The following is a 20778-nucleotide window of genomic DNA, read 5'->3' on the forward strand; positions in this document are numbered from 1 at the left end:
TATATGAACCACCCAGGAGGTCTCACATGAATTCTTCCTTGCGAGGAATACGATACTGTTTACACGTAGCACCTGGAAGATCCTGAACGTCTTGGGACGTGAGAACATATATAAGTAAGCGGAGGGTGCAGTCAACCAAAGAGAGATGAATCTCTCACCTGTGATTCTTCCTTCTCTTAGTCTCTAGTCCATTCTACTCAGCAATTTATTTCATCACACCCATTTCGCCTTCTACTTAACTTCAACGTTTCGTCATCACTCCTCTTCCCTCCGCTTCACTATCCCCTACGCCTACTTCACTTCGCTTATCAAATATCAAAGCCTATCTCGAACCCTCCTTTCGACTTTGACCATCTCCCGCCACCAGCTTCTGAAGTTACCTGATCCAAAGACTCCGAGGTCAGGACTTCCATGACTCTCACAACTTGCAGCATCCATGGCCTACTCAACATTCTTAACACTATCAGCGCTCATTCTACCGCGCTGATAGATGGCCATTCACACAGTGTGAGCTGCTCCTTCAAACACTGGCGCGGATGAAAATTTGGGGAGGGGGGGGGGCATTCAGAGTTTTGAACTTCGTCTTCGTACCCGAGAAGTGCGCCCTGTGGACAGTGGTACCCTGACATCTGTGCCTTCTGGATCTTCAGAGGGTGGCCGCTCTCACCTTCGAGCTGCTACATCACCTGTCCCTGCATGGTTGCAGCAGGAGCTAGGCGAGGATAAGTCTTTTGACGAGGATCCGCCGGCTCACTCAGAGAATGCACGTATATTTACATGAAATTCAAGAAGGGCAGCAGGCGTGACGGACCCTAGGCCAGTCAAATTCCTCGACAAGAATCGACAAGTCATCTCGTGTCACGGCCTATCGTGAAGGGTTCCAGTCTGCTATTGAATTTCTAGACATCAAGTTAATTCCGACCTTCTTTGTGATATGCAACAAGCGGAGCAGGTACAGCGGACTATGAGCAACTCAGCTTCCAAATCTCAGCGTGCCAATAAAGTGACTGGTGTCATGACCTATCGTGAACGGTTCCATTCTGCTACCAGATATTCAGATATCGAAATCATCCTATCGTCCATTGATGATAATTTTCAGCTGAAAAAGAGACACTCAACGGAACAGTGATCGAAGAAACAGAATACCGCGAGTTTAGGGAGCAACACCGGATCGGAGGAAGCAGTTTCAACTATCAGAAGCCAATCTCGCCGTCAACAGGGGCCCAGGTCAAAAGCAAGATGTAGGATATCGCGAGCTGCCGTTACACATCGAAAGGGTGAACGCTTGATTTTGGGTCCCCAGGAACGTGAATCACATTTATGTGAAAGGGTTATCATGAGCCTTGAAATAAAATCCATGAATTCCCGTCTTTTATGGATACAGTAATCCATCCTTCATGTGTGTTGTTTCTCCTGAGATTCTTTTTGCGATAAATGGTGGGAACTTCAACGCGTCGCTCAGCAAGCATTATAAATATCAGAGGTTCTGCTGTCAAAAACATATGTCACAGTGCCTGTGGCTTTCATTTGCCATAAATTGAATGACCTTCCAGTTCGTTTACAATTTTCTCTCCGTATAGCTCGTTTAATCATCCAGATTCTTGCAAGTGCTTCTCAGGGTCTGTGAGCTGACTTGGATGAAATTCGCTTGAAATATTTAGTTCACTTGGATGGAAACCTCGCAGACAGCTCCTCGGCACTGAGTTCCAAATGTGTTTTTGTTCTCGCATGCATAGTATATTTGCCAGAACAGTCACAGATATGCGCAAGGTAATTCAAGAGAACCAAACGGGCCTGCTGATACCGAGGTATCAAACTTTGAACAGAAAGCCTGACGCTTCTCTTGGCCCCTGGGATGCATCAGATGGTCTCACAATAACCGCGCTGGGCTCTCTTCTCTGAGTTGATTCATTGGGCTTAACACATCAAATCACCTTGTAATGGAATCTTTGAGGCTATTTCCAGAGAACCTCGTCGGTCTGACTAGAACGTGAAGATGCCAGGATCTTGTAACTGTTGTGCGAATCAGAACTAATGACAAACAGTTTTGAAAAACATGAAGGGTGTCACTTTCTGTGTCATTCTGATTCCTTCCATCTCTGATTTTGGTCTCATCTCTCTCTTTATTCTCTTTTTGACTGACCGTCACCCCCGTCACTTTAGTGTCTCTTTATCTTATCTTAGACCTGCGTACTCTGCTTCCAATTCCATTTGTTCCGGGCGCTGTTCACGTTACTTCACCTTCTCGTGACTCTCTCTTCTCATTGCCCTCAACCTGCCTTTTAGCTCGCCTTGTCTTTTTCATATCACAAATCTCTGTCGTCGACTTGATCTCCCCCCGGCACTTTTAAACTTCCTCTCTGCACTACCCGCATTTGTGTTCAAAATGTCTCGCAATAGCATGTCAAACCAGCTCACCGGCGCGGAGGATCCAGCAGACGGAATGTCTGAACTTGGTAACATTCAATATCCATGGTCCAGCCAGGGTCAACGTGATCGAGAAGAGCCAACTGAAAGCCCACCTTTGCGGTCTCATCACACGGAGTCATGCCCAGATCACTCCAATTCCAGCGACTGTGGTGCCCTTTCCTCTGCCATCTCAAGTCAAGTTGAAGCCCAATTTTCCCTGCCTCCCGTCAGCTCGCTCACCCTCCACGGAGAACACGCCGGTCTCTGGAGTTCTCTTAGCTCACGAGTCTCTGACAAAGCTCCAACTACGCACTTGCTCTCTCCTCGCCCTCCCATGACTGTCTTTCCCGGTGATACGCACTTTCCGTGGGCTCCTCCTACGAAAGAGACTCGCGATACGCGCCCTCCTGGTCAAGATCACGAATCCCAGCAGCCTGATGAATTCCACCCTACCTGCGAATTCATCAGTCCATGCCAAGCCGGTCCCAGCTCGGATGGGCTACATTTTCGCAAGGTGGTCTCCCACATCTTCGGCCGAAACAAGTTGTCCACGAAGAAGTTTCCCGATTCCGTCTGGGTGTGGTACTGTCGCAAACACTACCGGCGAGCCATGTACCGCGCCGATTCATGGCCGCTCACTCAGTGTAGCCTACTGCTTCAGACACTGGACCGGATGGAAAATTGGGGTCAGGTCCGAAGCTTTGAGCTTCGCCTGCATCATCGGGAGACTCTCCAACGGGAACAAGAAGACCCTGATTCTTCTCCTAAGAAAGCTAGGGTTTCAAAAACCGGCCGCCGGCACCGAACGACTGTCGCAGAACCTGTGCCAGAGTGGCTCCAGCAAGAAGTTGGCCCGAATAAGTCCTTTGCTGATATCCGCCGTCTTGTTCAACGAATTCGAGAGGATCAGCTACATTCTTATCTAAGCCCCAAGTTTCCGAATATCGAGATTATCGCCTCATTCTATGGGGAAGAGCCCGTGCAGAAGGAGAGACACTCGAAGGGCCGACGCGTGCAGAAGCAGCAACTCGCTACCCAGGATACGGAGCTCGAGGCTGAACATGGAGTACCGGTTACAAATGTACGCCAACTGGTCATGCGCGGCGCTGTTCAGGGGCCGGAGGACGACATATCAAAAGCGGGTCACCAAAAAGAAAACATTACTGATTTCTGAGGATACTCTGTTTATGGGGATCTACGGGGCGCAAGTTTTGGTCCATTTTGTGTTTTTGCGAGAGCACTATATGTGCGAATGAAGAGTTGAAAATTGAACTGTTGCTAAACCTCTCGTTCTAGGAGTCTGGGAATTTGAGTGTCAATTCCATATCTCAGAATCTGTATGATAGTGTCCAATCTCTGTATTATCAAAGTGCTTTCCGCCAGGGCTGAACACCAAATTTGACCTTGGGAAGAGGTTTCTCGTGAGGTACTCGTGGAATATTTGCTCTCTTCGTGGCACATGGAAGATACTCGTGTCTTGGAGCAGATTCGACGGTCACAACGAATAATAACCAAATGCCAGAACAGGAATGGTGTATTTGAATAGAATATAAAATCACCTAGCTCTAACTTCAATCTGGCATCTTTTCTCTCCGTCTCTCCCTCTGTCCATAAATTCCGTTTCCTTCACCTCTCAGAAGAGACCCCTCATCTCTATCTGACAAAGCATTCACTTCACTTTCCCTTCACTTCAATCTTCGACACCTGCACTGTTATCTTGGGCTTTCCTGTTTCTCACCTTTGAGCGGTCTCCCTCCATCACCCTGTTTTCCTTCAGCCCTCTGAGTGCCTTCGACTCTCTGGGTCTCTTCAACCAAACCTTTCCTCTCGACTCTCCGCTCGCTCTGTCTTACTTCCGAAACGAGCTATTCTGACCGCGCACCTACAATGGCTCGCCCCTGGGAGAATCAAATGCCAGGCGTTGAGGACGCAGAAATCGGCACCACCGATCTCGCTAGCCACGATTACCCTTGGGTCACACACACCTGCGATTCTCAAGCTGCTCTTGCCCCCCCCCCAAAGTGCCATAACCGACGGCCAACCCAGCACTCGCTCCGAGGAGCTTTCCTTCGCCTTGTTCTCGGCCTCAGATCAGCCCAAGAAAACAGCCCAGGAACAATCAACTACACAGTTCCAGCCAATCTGTGAATTTGTGATCCCATGCATGGCTGGTCCCAGCTCGGACGAATACCGCTGCCGAAAAGTGGTATCCCACTTTTTCGGTCGAAACAAGCTCGCAACGAAATGTTTCCCAGATTCTGTCTGGATCTGGTACTGTCGGAAACACTACCAGCGCTGTCGCTACCGCGCTGCCGAGTGGCCGTTTACCCAATGTGAGCATCTTTTACAGACACTGGACCGAATGGAGATGTGGGGCCAGGTACGAAGTTTCGAGCTTCGCCTACGCCTTCGAGAGACTCGTCGAAGAAACGAAGAAAGCCCTGAGCCCGATTCAACTACTGGATTACCAGAGCGCGGCCGCCACTCGCGCACAATCACGGCGCCCGTACCCGAGTGGCTTCAAGAAGAGGTGGGAGCAGACAAGTCGTTTGATGACATTCGTCATCTCATTCAAAGGATCCGTCAGTATCTTTTAGAGACCGAGCGTGACCAGCAAGATCAGCAAGCTCTAGGCAGCACGACACTCAATTCCCAAGGTCCCAGAAGGGGTTCCTCGGCTCATGTCATATTTCCCGACATTGAGATTATCCCGGCCTTCGACGAGGATACGCTCCAACCAAAGAAACCTTCTTCCTCGGCTCGGCATACAAAAAGTCAATCCGCTGGTGCTCAAACGGAGGACGACAGGGCTGGAGAAGAAGCATCCGCTTCAAGAAGTCGCCGACAAAGCCAGGGATCGCGGCCCAGAGGCAATCGTGTGTCCGGACGTGGTACGGTCAGAAAATTGAGGGATGACGGCTCGCAACGAAATCGTCGATACATCAAGGAGGATTAGGAATCCATGGCGTGAGGGATGTTTGTCTTTCTCGCCGATTTATTTGAATCTCTTCTGTGTGCGTCAGTCCTTGAGATTGATACCTGTCAAGAGAGGCTTCGTGCTGATGTCTCTCTTGAAGTAACTTTTACGAAAGCACAATGGTAGTGCTTCCATTTGTGATTTGTGGTTTCTCATGAAGTCAACTACCGAAAATAAACACGTTTCAGCTTATGTTCTAGTTGAGGATTCGCGCAGGGTATCGCATAACTCTATAATAATCAGAGATATCGGAGTCGTAATTTCGTAACACGGACACGATTTTAAGTTTGGAGAACAATTAATATCATCGCTCATCATATTGAGTTTCACCAAGTCCACAGTTGATCAAAACGAGCTTGTAGACCTGAAATGGATCAGCTGCTTACTTCACATTATTAAAGACACATTACCCCGGGGGGGTCTTGAGAGCTTTTCCATCATAGACGGGGTCTGACTTGATGGCCGCAGACATACAACCCATTGACGGATCACTCTACTGATGACCTTCTATTCCCGTTGACGATCAGCGGAAATGTAGCGTATGCAGAAACGAAAGTCAAAGCTGATGGTAAGAAAAACCTATTCGACACCAAAACGTAACTGTGTTGAGACTTGATCTACTGATAGTGAACCTGAAGCCGAATGTTTCGCCGGGTCTTTGTTCCTTCGGCTTGCCGGTAAGTGTAGCGCTGGTCACATCAACCATTTCGGAGCCTCATACCGCGCTGCATTGCGACGAGACTTGACGGTGCTGATCTTCATTTTCTGGATCCTCGAAATAGGACAATGACAAATTATTGTCTCCATTATCCCAATTTTAGGTCAAAGGACTTTCTTTCATTGGGTAATCTTGGTATTTGAGATATCCGACTCTCCCCATTGTCCTTCAAAGAAAGTAGGGCTCGGCAGTACACTTACAAATTCTGAAATTTGTCGACGAATTCTTCGTACTAGGCAAGCCTCAATGGCTATAAAACCCTCATTGTATACAATTTCAATGCAAGTCTCATTTTCTGCAAATGCACACTCTTCTCTGCGACTCACCACGATCTCACTGACTGATAATCACAAACACCAACATCTGACCAAAAAGGCCTCTCCAAGCTCAGCCAGAAAAAGAAAGGCCTATCTCACACTCATTTCCTGAATCACTCCCTCTTCTCACCATCCTCTCCATATCAATAACAATGCAACTCCTCGACCAATTCCTCCAGCTCCGATACGAGCTCATCGGCAGCCTCACAGCATGGGTCAACGGCACCTACTTCATCCCCCCAGAGGCAATGGCCAGCATTCTCGACCGTCACATCCAAGATATCGCCCATTATCAGGGATTAGGTGACAGTTACTTCTACCTCAAATGCAACAAAGTCAGGCAGATTTTGCTCTTTGCGAGCCACGAGCTCCAAGTGAGGAGGACGTTGACGCGTGATGTATGTCGAGCTATGAATGAGGCTGTTGTGTGCCTTCGGCAACTTCAGGTTAGTTGATTTGTTTGGTTTGAGGCAAGCACATTCTGTGGGAAGGCGGTTTTCATGGACGAGGGGAGTCTTGTGGATCATTCTTCTTTCTGAGCCTCTTGTTTCTATTCAACTATTGTAATATTACACATCATTATTCTGTCCATGGACTGGGCTGTTGTCTTGCCGAGATGAAAGCTATACTGGTGTTTGGTTACGGAAATTGAAAAGGCTTCTTGTCTTCCTTGTTTTTATTCGGCATTCTTCGTAACTTGGAGTTCTGGGTCTGTTGATGAGACGCTTGAGAAATTAACTGTCACTTTCGTATGATAACAGTCTTTCTTCTCTGACGATCGAGTTCAATTAGTCTGCAATGCGACGGAACAAGTACATCAGAGCATTTGGGTAAACATGAGGACAAGCTGTGCCATCAGGGCCTCTTGCGTTGGTCCTCGAAGGGATAATTCTCCGATGTGCTGAGCCGATTGTTCTTCTCGGCTTCATGCCAAATGTCCGAAGGACAGCCGGAAACCATGGGCTCCAGACTAAGTATGCTTGCTTTACGCCACATGACTGAGGCGTCCTTACTACACCCGACGAGCTCGGTCCCACGGGAACTCCTGGAAACTCATCAAGAAAAGGGCCATTTCCAGGATGCGATCTTTGCCAAGTTCCAATAAATCTACATTGTTTCAGACATTTCTCTTGCCCCCTCAGTGAAGACATCAAACAACAGAGAATCCATTCACATAGTGGAATGCAGGGTAAAAGATAATGAGCTGGAAAAAGTGGCATAGTACGCGATATCACGAAATGTGACAATCAAAAATCCAAACAACCAATAGAGACTCGCTCGCTCGTCAACCAAGGCAAACACTTCGGAAATGGAAATCGTCAAATGCAATCAAGATTTCATATACAAGCTGATGCAACTCACGTCTATGCACGCGCCAAAAGAAAGTTATAGACGAACAAGTGGCATGATAGACCGTGCACCAAGGCTGCCATCTCGACTGTAACAGATAGCAGCGGTAATCAGTATAAAGACTTGGTGGACTCAGCTCGCGACAGCTAATTGTGCCACAAGATCAGATGCCACGTCGAGGAACGGATAGGGACTGGTAACCTCTTTCTCCTTGTTGAGGTAACGCTTGCTGATCGGGTGCCACTCGGCGTCGCCTTGAGGTCGAATGACATTTTGGTATCCGTCGCACTTGAAATCCACCATGTAGTTGTTCTCTTCCAACTGATAAAGTTGAATGTCGACAAACACCCAGACGCCATGCGAGATCGGAGGAAGCCCGGAATTCTGTGTGGCGGACGAAGGTGCAGAATACCCGCCGTTATCAGAAGTGGGAGATTTGATCGAGTCCTTGTCTTCAACGGGGGCGGAGATGCCGGAGATATGGAACCGACGACGGAGTTCCTCCAAGTCGCTTCGACTATTGTACACGCTCGTTGATGAGCCAGGGGCTTTCACTCCTTCTTTCAGTAGGCGGGCACGAATGAACCAGGGATCCTTGGGGATATAATAGTCTGACGGAAGTTCGGGATACTTGGTTTGCAGGGGCTTTGGTTTGTCTAAGGTTGGTGAATCCGTGCTGACATCTGAGCCCGAATCGGCTGGTTGGATGTCCCACACGCCGCCTTGGGCAGCAATCGCGCGGTACAGGTACAACATCGCTTCATATGGCTGATTCCGTGACCGAATTCCAAATTGCCATTTGCGAGACTTCTTCGGTTGCTGAGTGATTGGATGGCCAATAGGCGGCTCAAACTTGAGCTTCTCCAAATCAACAATGCTGCGCGAGTGAGGCTTCAAAGCGCGCGCTGTGGCCGCTTGTTCTTCCGGCGTCAATTCATGGCGATCCGATCCGGAGCGGTCGTCCTCGGCGCGAGATGCTTCGCGTCTTCGTTCCTCGAGACGAGCTCTAAGCTCTCGGTCTCGTTGTTCCATCAGCTGGTCATGAACATAAGGCAAGCTTGTCGGTAGAATTCGAACATGGCTGAGACGTGGCTCTTCGAATTCGTCTCCGTCCTCGGTTTGCTGCGCCTGTTCTTCTAGGTGCTGACGTTGGGGAACATGAGAGTCTTCGGGAGCGCTCTCCGGTTGCTTTTGGGTTCGTTGCACTGCAGCAGGGCGCTGAGATGGGGCCAAAACAGCTGCCTTTGGCTGCGGCGATACACTTTGGGCCAACAAGGTGTCATCCGTGGGCGCTATTAATGGCGAAACCCTAGTTAGTTCAGGATTCAAACCACGAAGGTGTCTATTAAGCAAGATAAGAACTCACAGTTGGTCTGCATCATCTCATTTTCCACGACGATTGAAAAGGCATCCTTTATCGCACTGGGCTCGGGATGGCGTAAAGCATCTTCAATGTCTTCCCGGTCATATCCCATGCTCCGTTCAAGCTTGGAGACGGCGATCTGGTGTATCTTATGCTGCACGGGCACCGGCTTTCCCGAGCCTACCTTTCGGGGGTCGATCTTGCTCAGGTCCACATCAGTTGCAATGAACTCCTCTGGTGGAGGTTCCAGGTATGCAGGCAAGTTCTTGGTGAACCATGGATCTTGTCGGATCTCAGGGATTGTAATTCTGTGAACCGGATGAACTTGAAGCATAGCCCGGATGAGTCGGGCTGCCCCGGGTGATATGTAGCTAGGGATGTGGAAGTTGCCGGCAGCGATCTTCTTGAAGAGAGCGGGGATGTAGTCATCGTCGAAGGGCAAGCGACCGACGAGCAGTACATAGAGAATCACGCCACAGCTCCAGACATCTACTTCAGGACCGGCATAAAGCTTGCCAGAAATGACCTCGGGCGCGGCGTAGTTCGGACTACCACAACTCGTTTTCAAGAAATTGCCATCGGTCATGATATTGCTCAGTCCGAAATCCGCGATCTTCACGCTCTTATTGCTGTCAATGAGCAAATTCTCGGGCTTCAGGTCTCGATGAACAATCTTGTGTCGATGGCAATACTCGACGGCGCAGATAATTTGCTGGAAGAACTTGCGGGCTTCGTCGTCACCACATTTTCCCTTCCGAACAAGATAGTCGAACAATTCGCGCTCTGCATATTCAAGGACCATGACAATGTCGGTCTTGGTTGCGATGACGGTGTATCTATGGAAAAGGCGGGGCAGGTCGTCAGTCAGATATGCCTAGTCCAAAGGGCAGTGATCTGGTTGCGAGGCTAGGAAAATAAAAACCATGATCCAGGCCATCACGTCATGAAGATGTGATGACCAGGGGAAAATGCGCTCCTCAAACTCACAATTTGATGATATGCGGGTGTCGCAATAATTGAAGATACTGAATCTCTCGTTCCACCCGCCCAACCATGTCCCGGGATAGCAATTTGCGTCTCGAGATGATCTTCAGCGCAACCTGTCGTCCACTGGGTTGGTGGATCGCAAGCTTGACCTTGCCGAACGAGCCTTCACCCAGGATTTTGACGGTCTGGTATTGATCGAGGCGCTGCATGTCGCGCATGGTAGCCGGTGACTGCGTCGTGGGATCCATGCGGCCGGTCGGGCGCGAGGGTGGAGGCATCGCCATCGCAGATGGATTCGAGCTTGTCGTCTTGTTCGATCGTTCCCGTTCCCGTTCCCGATTGCGGTCTCGCGATTGATCAATTTCTGAGGGGGCTAGGGGGACGGACAGGTCTTCCTCATTGAGGGCGGCGGCCATGGTGAAGTACCGGCGAGGCTATCGTGACGTGATTGATTTCTGGGTCGGCCCAGTGGTTGAGGTGCTGACTGTGCCGTGGATGTCGACCTTTGCGGTGTCGATGTAATCAGAGTAGGCGAACTCGATCTTTGCTCTCCTTTCTTCAGAGCATTGCCAATCAATCGGTCTCGAACCCTCCCCACAGTAGAGCCGAAGGTGGAGCTTAGAGAGCTGGTGTGATTTTCTATTTTTTCTCCTGCTGCTTCGGTGGCCGAGGGGAGGTGGAAGCGGGGCGGATAAGAGGGGGGGAAAGATGGGGGGGGTTTGCTTCGGTATTCGCACGTGTGGTCACTCGGCAGACAGGATCATGAGATGACGTGCTGTTTGGCGCTGAGCAGGACGAGACGGTGTAACTAACGCAAGTAGAACTTGAAATGGTTTTTTGTTCCAAAGTGTCGCTAGTTTCGAGCAACGGAATCTTTCTGCAGTGGGGAAAGCGAAGGTGAAGTGGTGACTTGTAGGTGGTAGCCAAGAATGGTAGGATGCCGGAGTGGCTGAGGAAACTCGGTCTCCGGACATGCACATCTGTACCTCCAGAAACCCTATCTACAGCCCGATCAAGTGGCATTTCCCACTGTGGACGTCTTCGATCCGTGACTGGAATATTGAAGTCTTGTACATATCCGCTTCGTTGCAAGCAAATTTCTAGGGTCGCCGCGGAATGCTTTCACGGATTTGTAGTATGACTCTCCCTGACTCATTCAGTAGCTGGCATTGAAACGTTCATTGAATACAAGGCGCAAGGGCTAGAGCAGAAGGCATGATACGAAAGTCGCATAAAGTTCGTGGACTATTGATCAACTTTTGGGTACTATGCAATATACAGAATGCTTGATGGCCCGCCATGTACACCGACAGAAAGAGAAGAAGAAAAAAGGTCGTTCCAAATCCGTAAGACACCTGCCATTAATATGCACAAACTCCAACCCAGCTTGAACACGTGTAGAAGGCTCCAATCAAGTCACCTTCAACATGTCCAGCATACCTTTTGTTTGGCACGCGTGCTGGGCCATCTCAACTTCATCCCGTACTCGTTTGTGCAGACGCTCCACTTGCTTGTCAATTTGCACAGACTGCCCGAGGTTGCCCGAGTAAATATCGAGGAGATTCATCGCGATCTCGACACACAAATTCACAAGGCGAGGCTCGCGGATATGCTTGTAGATCCAGTGTAAGACGGGTTGCAGCGTGACTTCGTCACGATCCTTGAGGGAGGCACGCAGCGCTGAACGGTGTCGAAGCGCCGTGAAGAGAGTGAGCTGCGCGGTCTTGTCGGTAGAGGAAAGGACCTGATCGAGAGCAACGGCATAGCGTCCCTTGCGGAGGTCATTCTCCCAGGGCTGTTCCTTCTTACGACGCTTTCGGTCCTGACCTTCAATGATGATGTCCACTCCCTCACCGGTGAAGTCTCGTCCACGGAGACGCTTCTCCCAGCCTGATCCACGAAGCTTCTGCTTCTTTGCAACTTGGCGATCATGCTCCTCCAGCTTGCCCTCCAGCAGAGCCTGCATTTCCTTTTGACGTTCACGTTCCTTGACCTTTTGCTGGCCAGACAATCGAGTCTTGACTGACAACAGTCCAGACTGCATACCAACAGCGATGTGGCGGTCTTCGTAGGCAATCCCAGAAGTGATGACCTTAAGAGTGAGAATCGGGGATGGATACTTAGTGCCAGAAACAGGGTTCCACCCCGTCGTTTCAAAGACCTTCATGTGGCCATCCAACGCACCACTGATGAGACGCTCTCCATTGGAAGCCAATGCGAGAGATGTGACAGTCTTCTGGTGGCTCTGGATGATATGCAATGGCTTTCCAGCCACAATATCCAGAACGCCGATCTTGTTATCCGCGGCAGCCAGGACTGTGGTGCCTGCCGGCATAGGAAGCACTGTCTCAATAGGAGCCGCCATCTTGAATGTCATGGCAGCACGGCCTTCAACACGGGGATCCCAGATACGGACGGTTCGATCGTACGAGCCAGAGACCAGGAGTCCGGATGAGGCCATCGAGCCGGGCATGAATGAGCCACTACGGACGTAGTCACTGTGACCGACGAACGTCCGCGCGCATGAGTCTGAAGCTAGATTCCACAGTCGCACCGTGCGGTCATCGCTCGCTGACAGAAGTGTCGTGGGGTCACTCGGAGAGAATTTTGTGACCCAGGTAGGCTGCTTGTGATCCGTCCATGTCTTCAAGATGGCGCGCGAGTTCACATCGAAGACTTGCACCTTTCCGGTATCGTCGCCCGCCACAAAGATCCGTCCATCGGGGCGCACATCAGTGCCTCGCACAGTATCATCAAACCGAGTGATCGTTCGCAAAAGCTTTCGGGTTCGGATGGAGTAAATCTGCACTCGCGCGCCGGTGGTCACGGTGAAGACGTCGGGAGGCTGTGTCAATGAGGGGAAAGCGGCAGATGATGAGGGCGCCGAAGGTTGTGTGATGAGATTGACAGGACCATTGGCGGGTGAGGGAATCAGTAGAGGGTTCTTGAAAGTGCGCCAATACTGCTGTTCTGGAGTCAGGCGAGTAGAAGGCAGCGAGGCGAGTTTCACCTGCTGCAAAGGCAGGACGGGTGCCGCCATGATGATTGGCAAATGATGTACTCAGAACAGCGAATATGATCCAGCTCCTCTGTGGTGAATTGGTAACAGACCCTTCAATCAGCGCCTGTGGCTCGCAAAGATGTTCAGTCACAAAAGCTTGCGGATCTTTTTTTCTGCCGATCCAAAAACTTGCACCTCTTTGCGGATGGCGGCGAGGGATCTTGAGGCCTGAGGCGTCAAGGTTCCTCGAACCAGCTCTGTCAGGCCACAAGGCACTCTTTCAGGTACAGTAGGTGCGCACGTGGAAACCGACCCCCAACCAGCGTTTGCTACCCAATATGGTGCCCACCTGATTAAATTGAGATAATGCAGTGATAGTTGTCAGCTAGGTACTTGCCCATGATAAGAGTCGATTTATCATATGCAATCGATCACCCCAGCTACGCCGAACACGACCATACAGTATACAACCAGAGCTATCTATTCCTCCGATCTTAATGTGAGTACCCAGATTCATCCATAGTAAACGTGATTGCCTCCCAGATCTTCGCGCCGCTCTTTCACTTTCTCGGCTAAATTTAGAAGATTGTCCCCGGTCGTAGTACAATGCGATTCACAGGAATGAGGTACACTGATGGGGCGCAGAAAAGCGCGGTCAAGCTTCTACATTCATAGGCTATGGGGTCGAAATCTTACTTGTAAGCCTCGTACTGACTCACGTACTCTATGGGCGTATTCGTAAACATATCCATATTCGTAGGACTAAGTACTAAGGTTTTTCTTATCATACTCATTTGATGCTCAATATGATATCTATCTGAATTGTAAATCTCATTGTGTTTCGTATGTAAAAGAACTTTTTCCGTGTAGGACCCCCACATGTGGCGGAGAAACAGGGTCTTGAAGCACGATCACAACTTGGCAGTGCATGGAGCTACGTACTACTTGTTTTCTGTAACCAGCGTGCGGGGATATACCATAACGCCAGTGTAGGCAACAGCAATCCCCTGTCGCAATTCGTTATTGAACTTCTCACCAGCATTGTATCATATTCCGTCATGGACATCTCAGACTAGTAAGTTAGACACTGGACAGTATTTGTCAAATAATCTAGACTGGTCGAATGACCCGCAGGACGATAAGTAGTTCTGACCAGTTTTCTTGAGTCTATACTCGATACCCTATACCTATTGCAGTAGTACACCACATCCCTACGTAGTTAGTAACTACATACTACATACTACATAACTTACTATAAATCTCTGTACTTCACTACAAAGCGGTGGGGTTTGCAGGTGCTTGTCGTCATGGCAATCCTGGCTTGAAGTCTGTAAGCGCCTTCTGATGTTCTGGATCGTTTTTAAGTCAAATCGCCCGAGTGGGGTCCAGTGCCCGATGGTGGCTCTGTCGGAAATTAAAACCGTCAGAATGTGCTGAGAGTGAACAGGTATTCAACGTTCTCACTGCCGCATAGAATCATGTTTCTCAGCCATTGCACCAATCATTACACTACCCGGTGGGGGGGGGGAGGAGAATGTATCTTTGACTTTGTTCCACATCCCATGCGGCGGTTGGCGGCTGTGGTGGCTGGGCAATCTATACATGGCGCATACGTACTTCAGGCTACTGCAGGCCTGCATAGTGCATACATATTATTGCATATTGAATCTAGCGCGAGAATTGCACTTCCTCCAACCTAGCTGCTGATTGATCCACTGCTCCTTGAAGAACTCCATGTCTCGTCGTATTTAAGGACTAAGAAACGCGAAACGTGAAGCGCGTCTCTTGCCAACGGGTAGGGTTAGACTGAACGCCTGTCAGTGATCGAAGTACATTGCGAATTTCATTTGCTCGAAAAGAGGCTGGTGAGGACGGCTGATAGAGGTATTATTCACGTGCACGTTCGAATCGGTACTCGGTAAATATGGTAGGGCTGACGTAGGCTGAGCTGGAGATGGATGTGGGTGGCTTTGGTATTTGCCCAATCGCCAAACAATGGTTTGTGGTCTGTGACTCTGTTCACTAGTGTAGTACTGTAGTGTGTAGTGTGTGTTGGGTAGTATGTAATGGGTAGCAATAGTATCTCATGGTTCAACTGTATTGGAAACCTAGGTATCCTGATTCCTATGGATCCAAAATAAGCTTGGATAGTCCCAGTCCAGGTAAACAGATGGGTTTGTTACTTTGTTTATCGTGGATCTGGAACCTTGTGTATTGTCATGTATTGTCACATTGGCCGGATCCACCGTGCTGGAGACTCTGAAGTCAGATCATATCAGGGGTCTTGCCCAATCACAGGGGTTCAAGCGGGGATCCCCAGCCCCCTCCAATACCGGTCTTGACATTCCAGCCAAGGGCATTTATTCTTTCCCCTCCTCCTGCTCTTCATCTTCGACAGCATCCCAGGGCTGTATTTACTAGCCTCGTTGATGCGACTTCTGTGACAAGCCTCTACAATCGCTACTAAGACTGAGCAAGACCCAAAGTTCTTGCTCTATCTCCCACCATGTCAAAGCTGACCAAGATCAATCATGCTGCCGGTATCTTTGCGGACATGTCCGTCGACGGGCCTGCTATCGGCACCCTGGTCGCCATTATCGATCGTGCAAAGAACTTACCTAACCGGAAGACGATGGGAAAGCAAAATCCTTACTGTGCAGCACGGCTAGGCAAAGAAGCAAAGAAAACACCCACAGATCTCCGTGGTGGACAGACCCCAAAATGGTGAGATTCAATCAGTATATCCTCCTTGTCACCGACTCAGACGCTGACTCGAAGCCACGGCCAGGGACTACGAGCTGAGATTCACAGTACACGAGTCTCCAGATTACTTCAAACTCAAAGTTTCCATCTTCAATGACGACAAGAAGACGGATCTGATCGGAGAGACTTGGATTGATTTACAAAACTTGATCATTCCAGGAGGAAGCCAGAACGATCACTGGCACCCTCTGCAATGCCGTGGCAAGTATGCCGGTGACGTTCGAATCGAGATGACCTACTACGACACCCGTCAACAAGACGAGGCAGTCATCGTGAAGCGGAAGGAGGCAGCAGAGAAGGTACAAGGCAAGACCGTCAGCAGTGGCCCAACATCTACGGGGCTGTCGGGACCACGGACGCTGGAAAAAGTGAAGAGACGTCCGCTGCCGACTGATCCCTCTGGAGCTGCCACGCATTCGGCTCCTGCACATAGACCCTCCACGGTGGAACACACTCACTCAGCGCCTGCGGCGCCACAACATCCTCAGCCATCTCGCCCCGTGGCACGAGAACAACCGCATAGCATACCCGCGCCTACTCAGCTTCCTAGACCCGATGCCACCACCTACGCACAAACTCAGCATGAAATTCCCCGCGGTATGCCCACCTACAACCAAGTTGGTCCGAATTCGAGGACGAGGGAAACTAATGGCTCCATCGAGCCATATTACCAAGACCAGTCTTCTAACCCGACACAACACGCTCAACCTATGAATACGACTCGAAACAACGTCCAAGATCCTCGGATGTCCGTCGAGTCGCCTTCTGCGCATTACGAACCCCGTCATGTAGCTCCTTCTCGCAGTCATGGCGATTCTGATCATGTCCCTCAAAGCTATCGATCGATTCCAGAACCATCACTGGAGCCAATGATTGCGCCTGAAAGAATGACATATGACAGACATGCACAGTCACACAACCTGCAGGGCTCTGCTGTTTCCCCGCAATACACTGCGAACCCTATGACATTTGGTCACGTCTCAACCTTCACCCCGCACCATTCAGCTTATGTTGAAGAGCCCGCACCCCTCCAATATTCGCGGCCGACTTCATCATCTGGGCCAGTAGATGACTTCAGGTACCATCCGCGGGCTTTAAAGGCTCTTCCCGCCCCTCGGTCGGATCCGTATCACCCGGAATATGCTACAATGCAACCGCGAGTAGAAGATGAGGAAGAAGACGCTCTGCCACCACCTCCTCCAGTTCATCGCTCCCGCATGGCTCAACCGCCGTCCCCGACAAAACAACCTGTGCCTCACTCACAGCCACCTTACACCCCGTACAGTCCGGTGTACACAGATAACCGATCCCCCACCATGCCCGCGAGCCTGGTGGCTGGATATGAGAGTGAAGAGCGTGAGCGCGTCTACGAGGGACACCTGAGCCGCAGAGGCAGTGCGAGTCATCTCGAGGATGAGATGATGATTCCGCAGCCCTTGTCGGCAGCCAGTAGCTCTGCCATGGTTCCGGTAGCTACTCCATCGTATGCGTCTGCAGCCGTTCCTTCGACCTACGACAACACAATTTACCCCCTTCGAACGTCTCCGCAGCCCATTGATGACCGCGCCTCTACACGCCATCGAGGCATCTCGCAAACCTCCGATTCCCGTATGATCACGCGGAAATCGGTGAGCCCAGCGCCCCCGATCTCTCGAGGCTCATCTGTGCCATTTTCTCCAGATTCATATGATTCCTTCAATCCCCGATCCTCTCGTTCAGGAGGCGGCTCTGAGCCTTTGCCGGCGTACGACACTCTATCTCAGGCTCGAGATACAGCCCTCCGCAGCCAGATCGAGCCTCATCGAGACTCCGATCAGCCGATCATTGGAGATGATGGTCGCGAGATCGATCCGTCCGACCACCTTCCAACCGATACCTGGGCTCCCGAGCCTGAGAGAAAGGGCCGGAAACCCGAAGTGATCATCCGATTTAAACATTCTCAACGTCCCACATCTCGCGGTAACGATACCGCTCGCCCTGCCGGGCCACCGCGTGTAGGGTTTCGCACCCCGGCCGAGCATGACCGAGCGAGTATTGCATACACCCCGTCACATGTTCACAATCGCGAGCCTGTGGACCGGACCCCCCCTCGCGGCGAACGTAGCCAGGAGAGCTATAGTAGCTACTCCAACGGTCGGGGTTATGGCCAACCTTCCCCTGGAGAGCGACCACGCTCATCCCGTGGCTCTGTGTCCCCTTCCCCGGGTTCTCGATCTCCATTGTACGACTACCATACAGGGCCTCCTCTTCCAGCGAAGGTGCCAGTTTCCTATGGAGCTCCTGAGTATCCCGTGGTAGCTAACCAGGCGATGACTGGGAACCCGGGCATGGATGCCCTCAGCCGCGAACTCAAGACTATTGACATTGGCTCTGTGGGTTGCAGCCCAAGCAGAGCCGTGCGCAAATACGCACCCGCTCGACCCTCGGTGACCATGGGATATGCTAGTTGAGAATCTCATGAATAAGAAGACGAACACTGTGATTTCAGCTTCAATGATATGAATCGATGACCTTTTCGACTGGTTCGTTCGAGGGTGAAACATATTTGTGGTTTTGGGTGATACAAATTTGCATTGGGATGCGACTGTTTGGCTTTTTCAGATATCCGGCCATTTTCGGCGTCTTTCAATCGTGCAAAAGCTGCCAATTCTGGCTTTTATTGTATCAATTTATTCAGTCAAATTGTCACTTTCTTTCCAGTTTTTGAGGCTTGTGTTATCTCCACCTCATGGTTATTTGGTAATTGGCCCGTTCAGCCGAGGCGAAAAAAAAAGCAACGAGTTGTCGGGTGCTGCAGTCAAATCAGAGGTGTGCTTGAGTGATGACCAAGGTCTATCGTGACTTGGGCTTGGGTAACGCAAAGGAGCTAGTTTCTTAGTTGGGATCAATTCAAAGTGCGCCGTGTCTCGGGAATAGGTTGGAACATAATGACTGACACGCGTATGGGCACGATCGACCGCAGGTTACGAGTACCTTAGGTACATCCAGTACCAACGACAAGGATTCTTGATCAAATCCGTTTTCCACGACCAGGGTTTGCCTGCAACCTCCGTTCTCCCAAGCCACAGCCTCTCGCTGTCGGAGCTCTTATCGCTCCAGAAAAGGCGTTGCCGATTGCCGACGGCAGCCTCCGATACCCACCAACCCGCTCTTGATCAGTCAACTATCATTCAAGATCGCTTATCATCCTTCCCCGCCTCTGCCACAATCTGGAGAAGTCCTCGTGGCAACTGACCTGGATCATACGTGCACCAAGATGTCTGGTTTGACTGAAGCTCAGGTCGCTTCCTTCCATGAGAATGGCTATCTCGTTATTCCTGAATGTTTGAGTCAAGATGACATTGACGCTGTCTTGAAAGAGACCAATCAGTTACTGAATGATTTCTCTCTCGAGTCTCATCCTCTCACCCAATTCACCACCGGCGATGACGAGCAATCCGACCACGTGGGAGATGAATACTTTCTAGAATCCGGTGACAAAATCCGCTTCTTTTTCGAGCCTGAAGCTTTCACTTCCGAGCCCGATCCTTTAACGGGCCGCCCTGCGCTTTTGAAACCGAAGCATCTCGCCATCAACAAGGTCGGCCATTCTTTGCACTCATTGTCGCCTCCATTCAAGGCGATCTCGCTCAATGAGAAGAATGCCGCCATTGCGAAGTCTCTTGGCTTTATTGACCCCCGCGTGCTTCAGAGCATGGTCATCTGCAAGCAGCCCTCAATAGGTGGAGCTGTTCCATCGCATCGCGACTCCGAATTCCTGTACACCAACCCGCCATCTGCTGTCGGATGGTGGTATGCTTTGCAGGATTCCGGGCCGGGTAATGCCACCCTGGGCATGTGGAAAGGCTCCCACAAGGGCTGCAAGGGAGGCCACATCGCGCGTCGATTTGTGAGAAAGGCCGACAACAAGGGGACCGAATTCATCGCAAATGATGGTCCCTCATTGCCCAAAGGCATGGAAGAGGAAAAAGTTGATGAACCCACTGATGATGACCTGGAGATTCTCACCGTCAAAGCTGGATCTCTGGTCCTCATTCACGGCAACGTGCTTCACAAGAGTGAGAAGAACACCAGCCCGCGCAGTCGGTATGCGTACACCTTCCACGTCATCGAAGGTGCGGAGGGCTGGGATTACGACAAGAGAAACTGGCTGCAGCCCCCCGCGGGCGGATTCTCCAAGTTGAATCAAGCTTGAGTCAGCACCCATTGAGCAGAACCTATTGAAGCTCGATTCATCACATTGAATGAATATCTCTGCATTGTCAATAGATTCCATTTTGCCACCAAACTGCGCGATATGCTTCAGTTGGCTTGACTGCAATTCAAACCTGGTGTGTGACGATTCTGTGATCAGTACATGCAACTGCCCCGGTCTTCGATAATGAGGAAACTGCTGGTGAATGTTCAACTTTGATGTTAAAGTCTTTTTTCCAAGCGACCGCGTAGTTCTTTCACTATATACCCCTTCCATGACAGGGCAGGCAAGTCGAAGATATCCAAATGATGGGTTGAATTGTGGATGCAGGAAGTCGCAGCTTGATATTCAAACCTAGACTGGATCTCTGTGAAGCCCAGGTCCCACGTTGAGAATGAAGCCGTAGTTTTTCAGAATGGATGGATCTAGATACATGTCAATCATGATTTCGATTTTTGGGTTAGGCGGATTTTATCGCGAACTTTGAGAGACGAGTCTTGCCAATTAGTTGGCGTCAACTGCTTGGTTGTTGAAGACACGAGCTGGGTACTTGTGTCTTCTCGGACTTGAATGGTCGAGGCTGTGCAGAGCATGCATGTGCATACTACCGTTATTGTAGAGTCGGTCTCAATGATTTGATTGGCTGCTACAGCGTGTCGTCCATGCTCCGGAGCGGTGGGAGCTTTCATGGCAGAAAA

At 50.4% G+C, this 20778-nt stretch overlaps 7 protein-coding genes across 7 annotated transcripts; 5 read left to right on the plus strand and 2 right to left on the minus strand.

The window, feature by feature from the left end:
• Positions 1–2386: 2386 nt before the first annotated feature.
• On the plus strand, positions 2387–3583 carry N7539_007891 (uncharacterized protein; the record flags this gene model as incomplete). Its single annotated transcript, XM_056937492.1, has 1 exon — positions 2387–3583. The coding sequence occupies one exon, from the start codon at positions 2387–2389 to the stop codon at positions 3581–3583; it is 1197 nt and encodes a 398-aa protein (XP_056787357.1).
• A 1188-nt stretch (positions 3584–4771) lies between these two features.
• Positions 4772–5365, plus strand: N7539_007892 (uncharacterized protein; the record flags this gene model as incomplete). Its single annotated transcript, XM_056937493.1, has 1 exon — positions 4772–5365. One exon carries the CDS (start codon positions 4772–4774, stop codon positions 5363–5365), a length of 594 nt encoding a protein of 197 aa, XP_056787358.1.
• A 1208-nt stretch (positions 5366–6573) lies between these two features.
• Positions 6574–6876, plus strand: N7539_007893 (uncharacterized protein; the record flags this gene model as incomplete). Its single annotated transcript, XM_056937494.1, has 1 exon — positions 6574–6876. The coding sequence occupies one exon, from the start codon at positions 6574–6576 to the stop codon at positions 6874–6876; it is 303 nt and encodes a 100-aa protein (XP_056787359.1).
• Positions 6877–7903: 1027 nt separating this feature from the next.
• N7539_007894 (SNF1 family serine/threonine-protein kinase) lies at positions 7904–10537 on the minus strand (the record flags this gene model as incomplete). Its single annotated transcript, XM_056937495.1, has 3 exons — positions 7904–9063; positions 9138–9970; positions 10122–10537. 3 exons carry the CDS (start codon positions 10535–10537, stop codon positions 7904–7906), a joined length of 2409 nt encoding a protein of 802 aa, XP_056787360.1.
• Positions 10538–11532: 995 nt separating this feature from the next.
• N7539_007895 (snoRNA-binding rRNA-processing protein UTP15) lies at positions 11533–13161 on the minus strand (the record flags this gene model as incomplete). The annotated part of the gene is made up of 1 exon (XM_056937496.1): positions 11533–13161. One exon carries the CDS (start codon positions 13159–13161, stop codon positions 11533–11535), a length of 1629 nt encoding a protein of 542 aa, XP_056787361.1.
• Positions 13162–15628: 2467 nt separating this feature from the next.
• Positions 15629–18335, plus strand: N7539_007896 (uncharacterized protein; the record flags this gene model as incomplete). Its single annotated transcript, XM_056937497.1, has 2 exons — positions 15629–15846; positions 15911–18335. 2 exons carry the CDS (start codon positions 15629–15631, stop codon positions 18333–18335), a joined length of 2643 nt encoding a protein of 880 aa, XP_056787362.1.
• Positions 18336–19141: 806 nt separating this feature from the next.
• Positions 19142–20080, plus strand: N7539_007897 (phytanoyl-CoA dioxygenase family protein; the record flags this gene model as incomplete). The annotated part of the gene is made up of 1 exon (XM_056937498.1): positions 19142–20080. One exon carries the CDS (start codon positions 19142–19144, stop codon positions 20078–20080), a length of 939 nt encoding a protein of 312 aa, XP_056787363.1.
• Between the last annotated feature and the right edge of the window lie 698 nt (positions 20081–20778).

The sequence above is a fragment of the Penicillium diatomitis genome (genome assembly GCF_028827545.1).
Source record: "Penicillium diatomitis strain IBT 30728 chromosome Unknown utg000011l_segment0_segment0, whole genome shotgun sequence".
Lineage (NCBI taxonomy): Eukaryota > Fungi > Ascomycota > Eurotiomycetes > Eurotiales > Aspergillaceae > Penicillium > Penicillium diatomitis.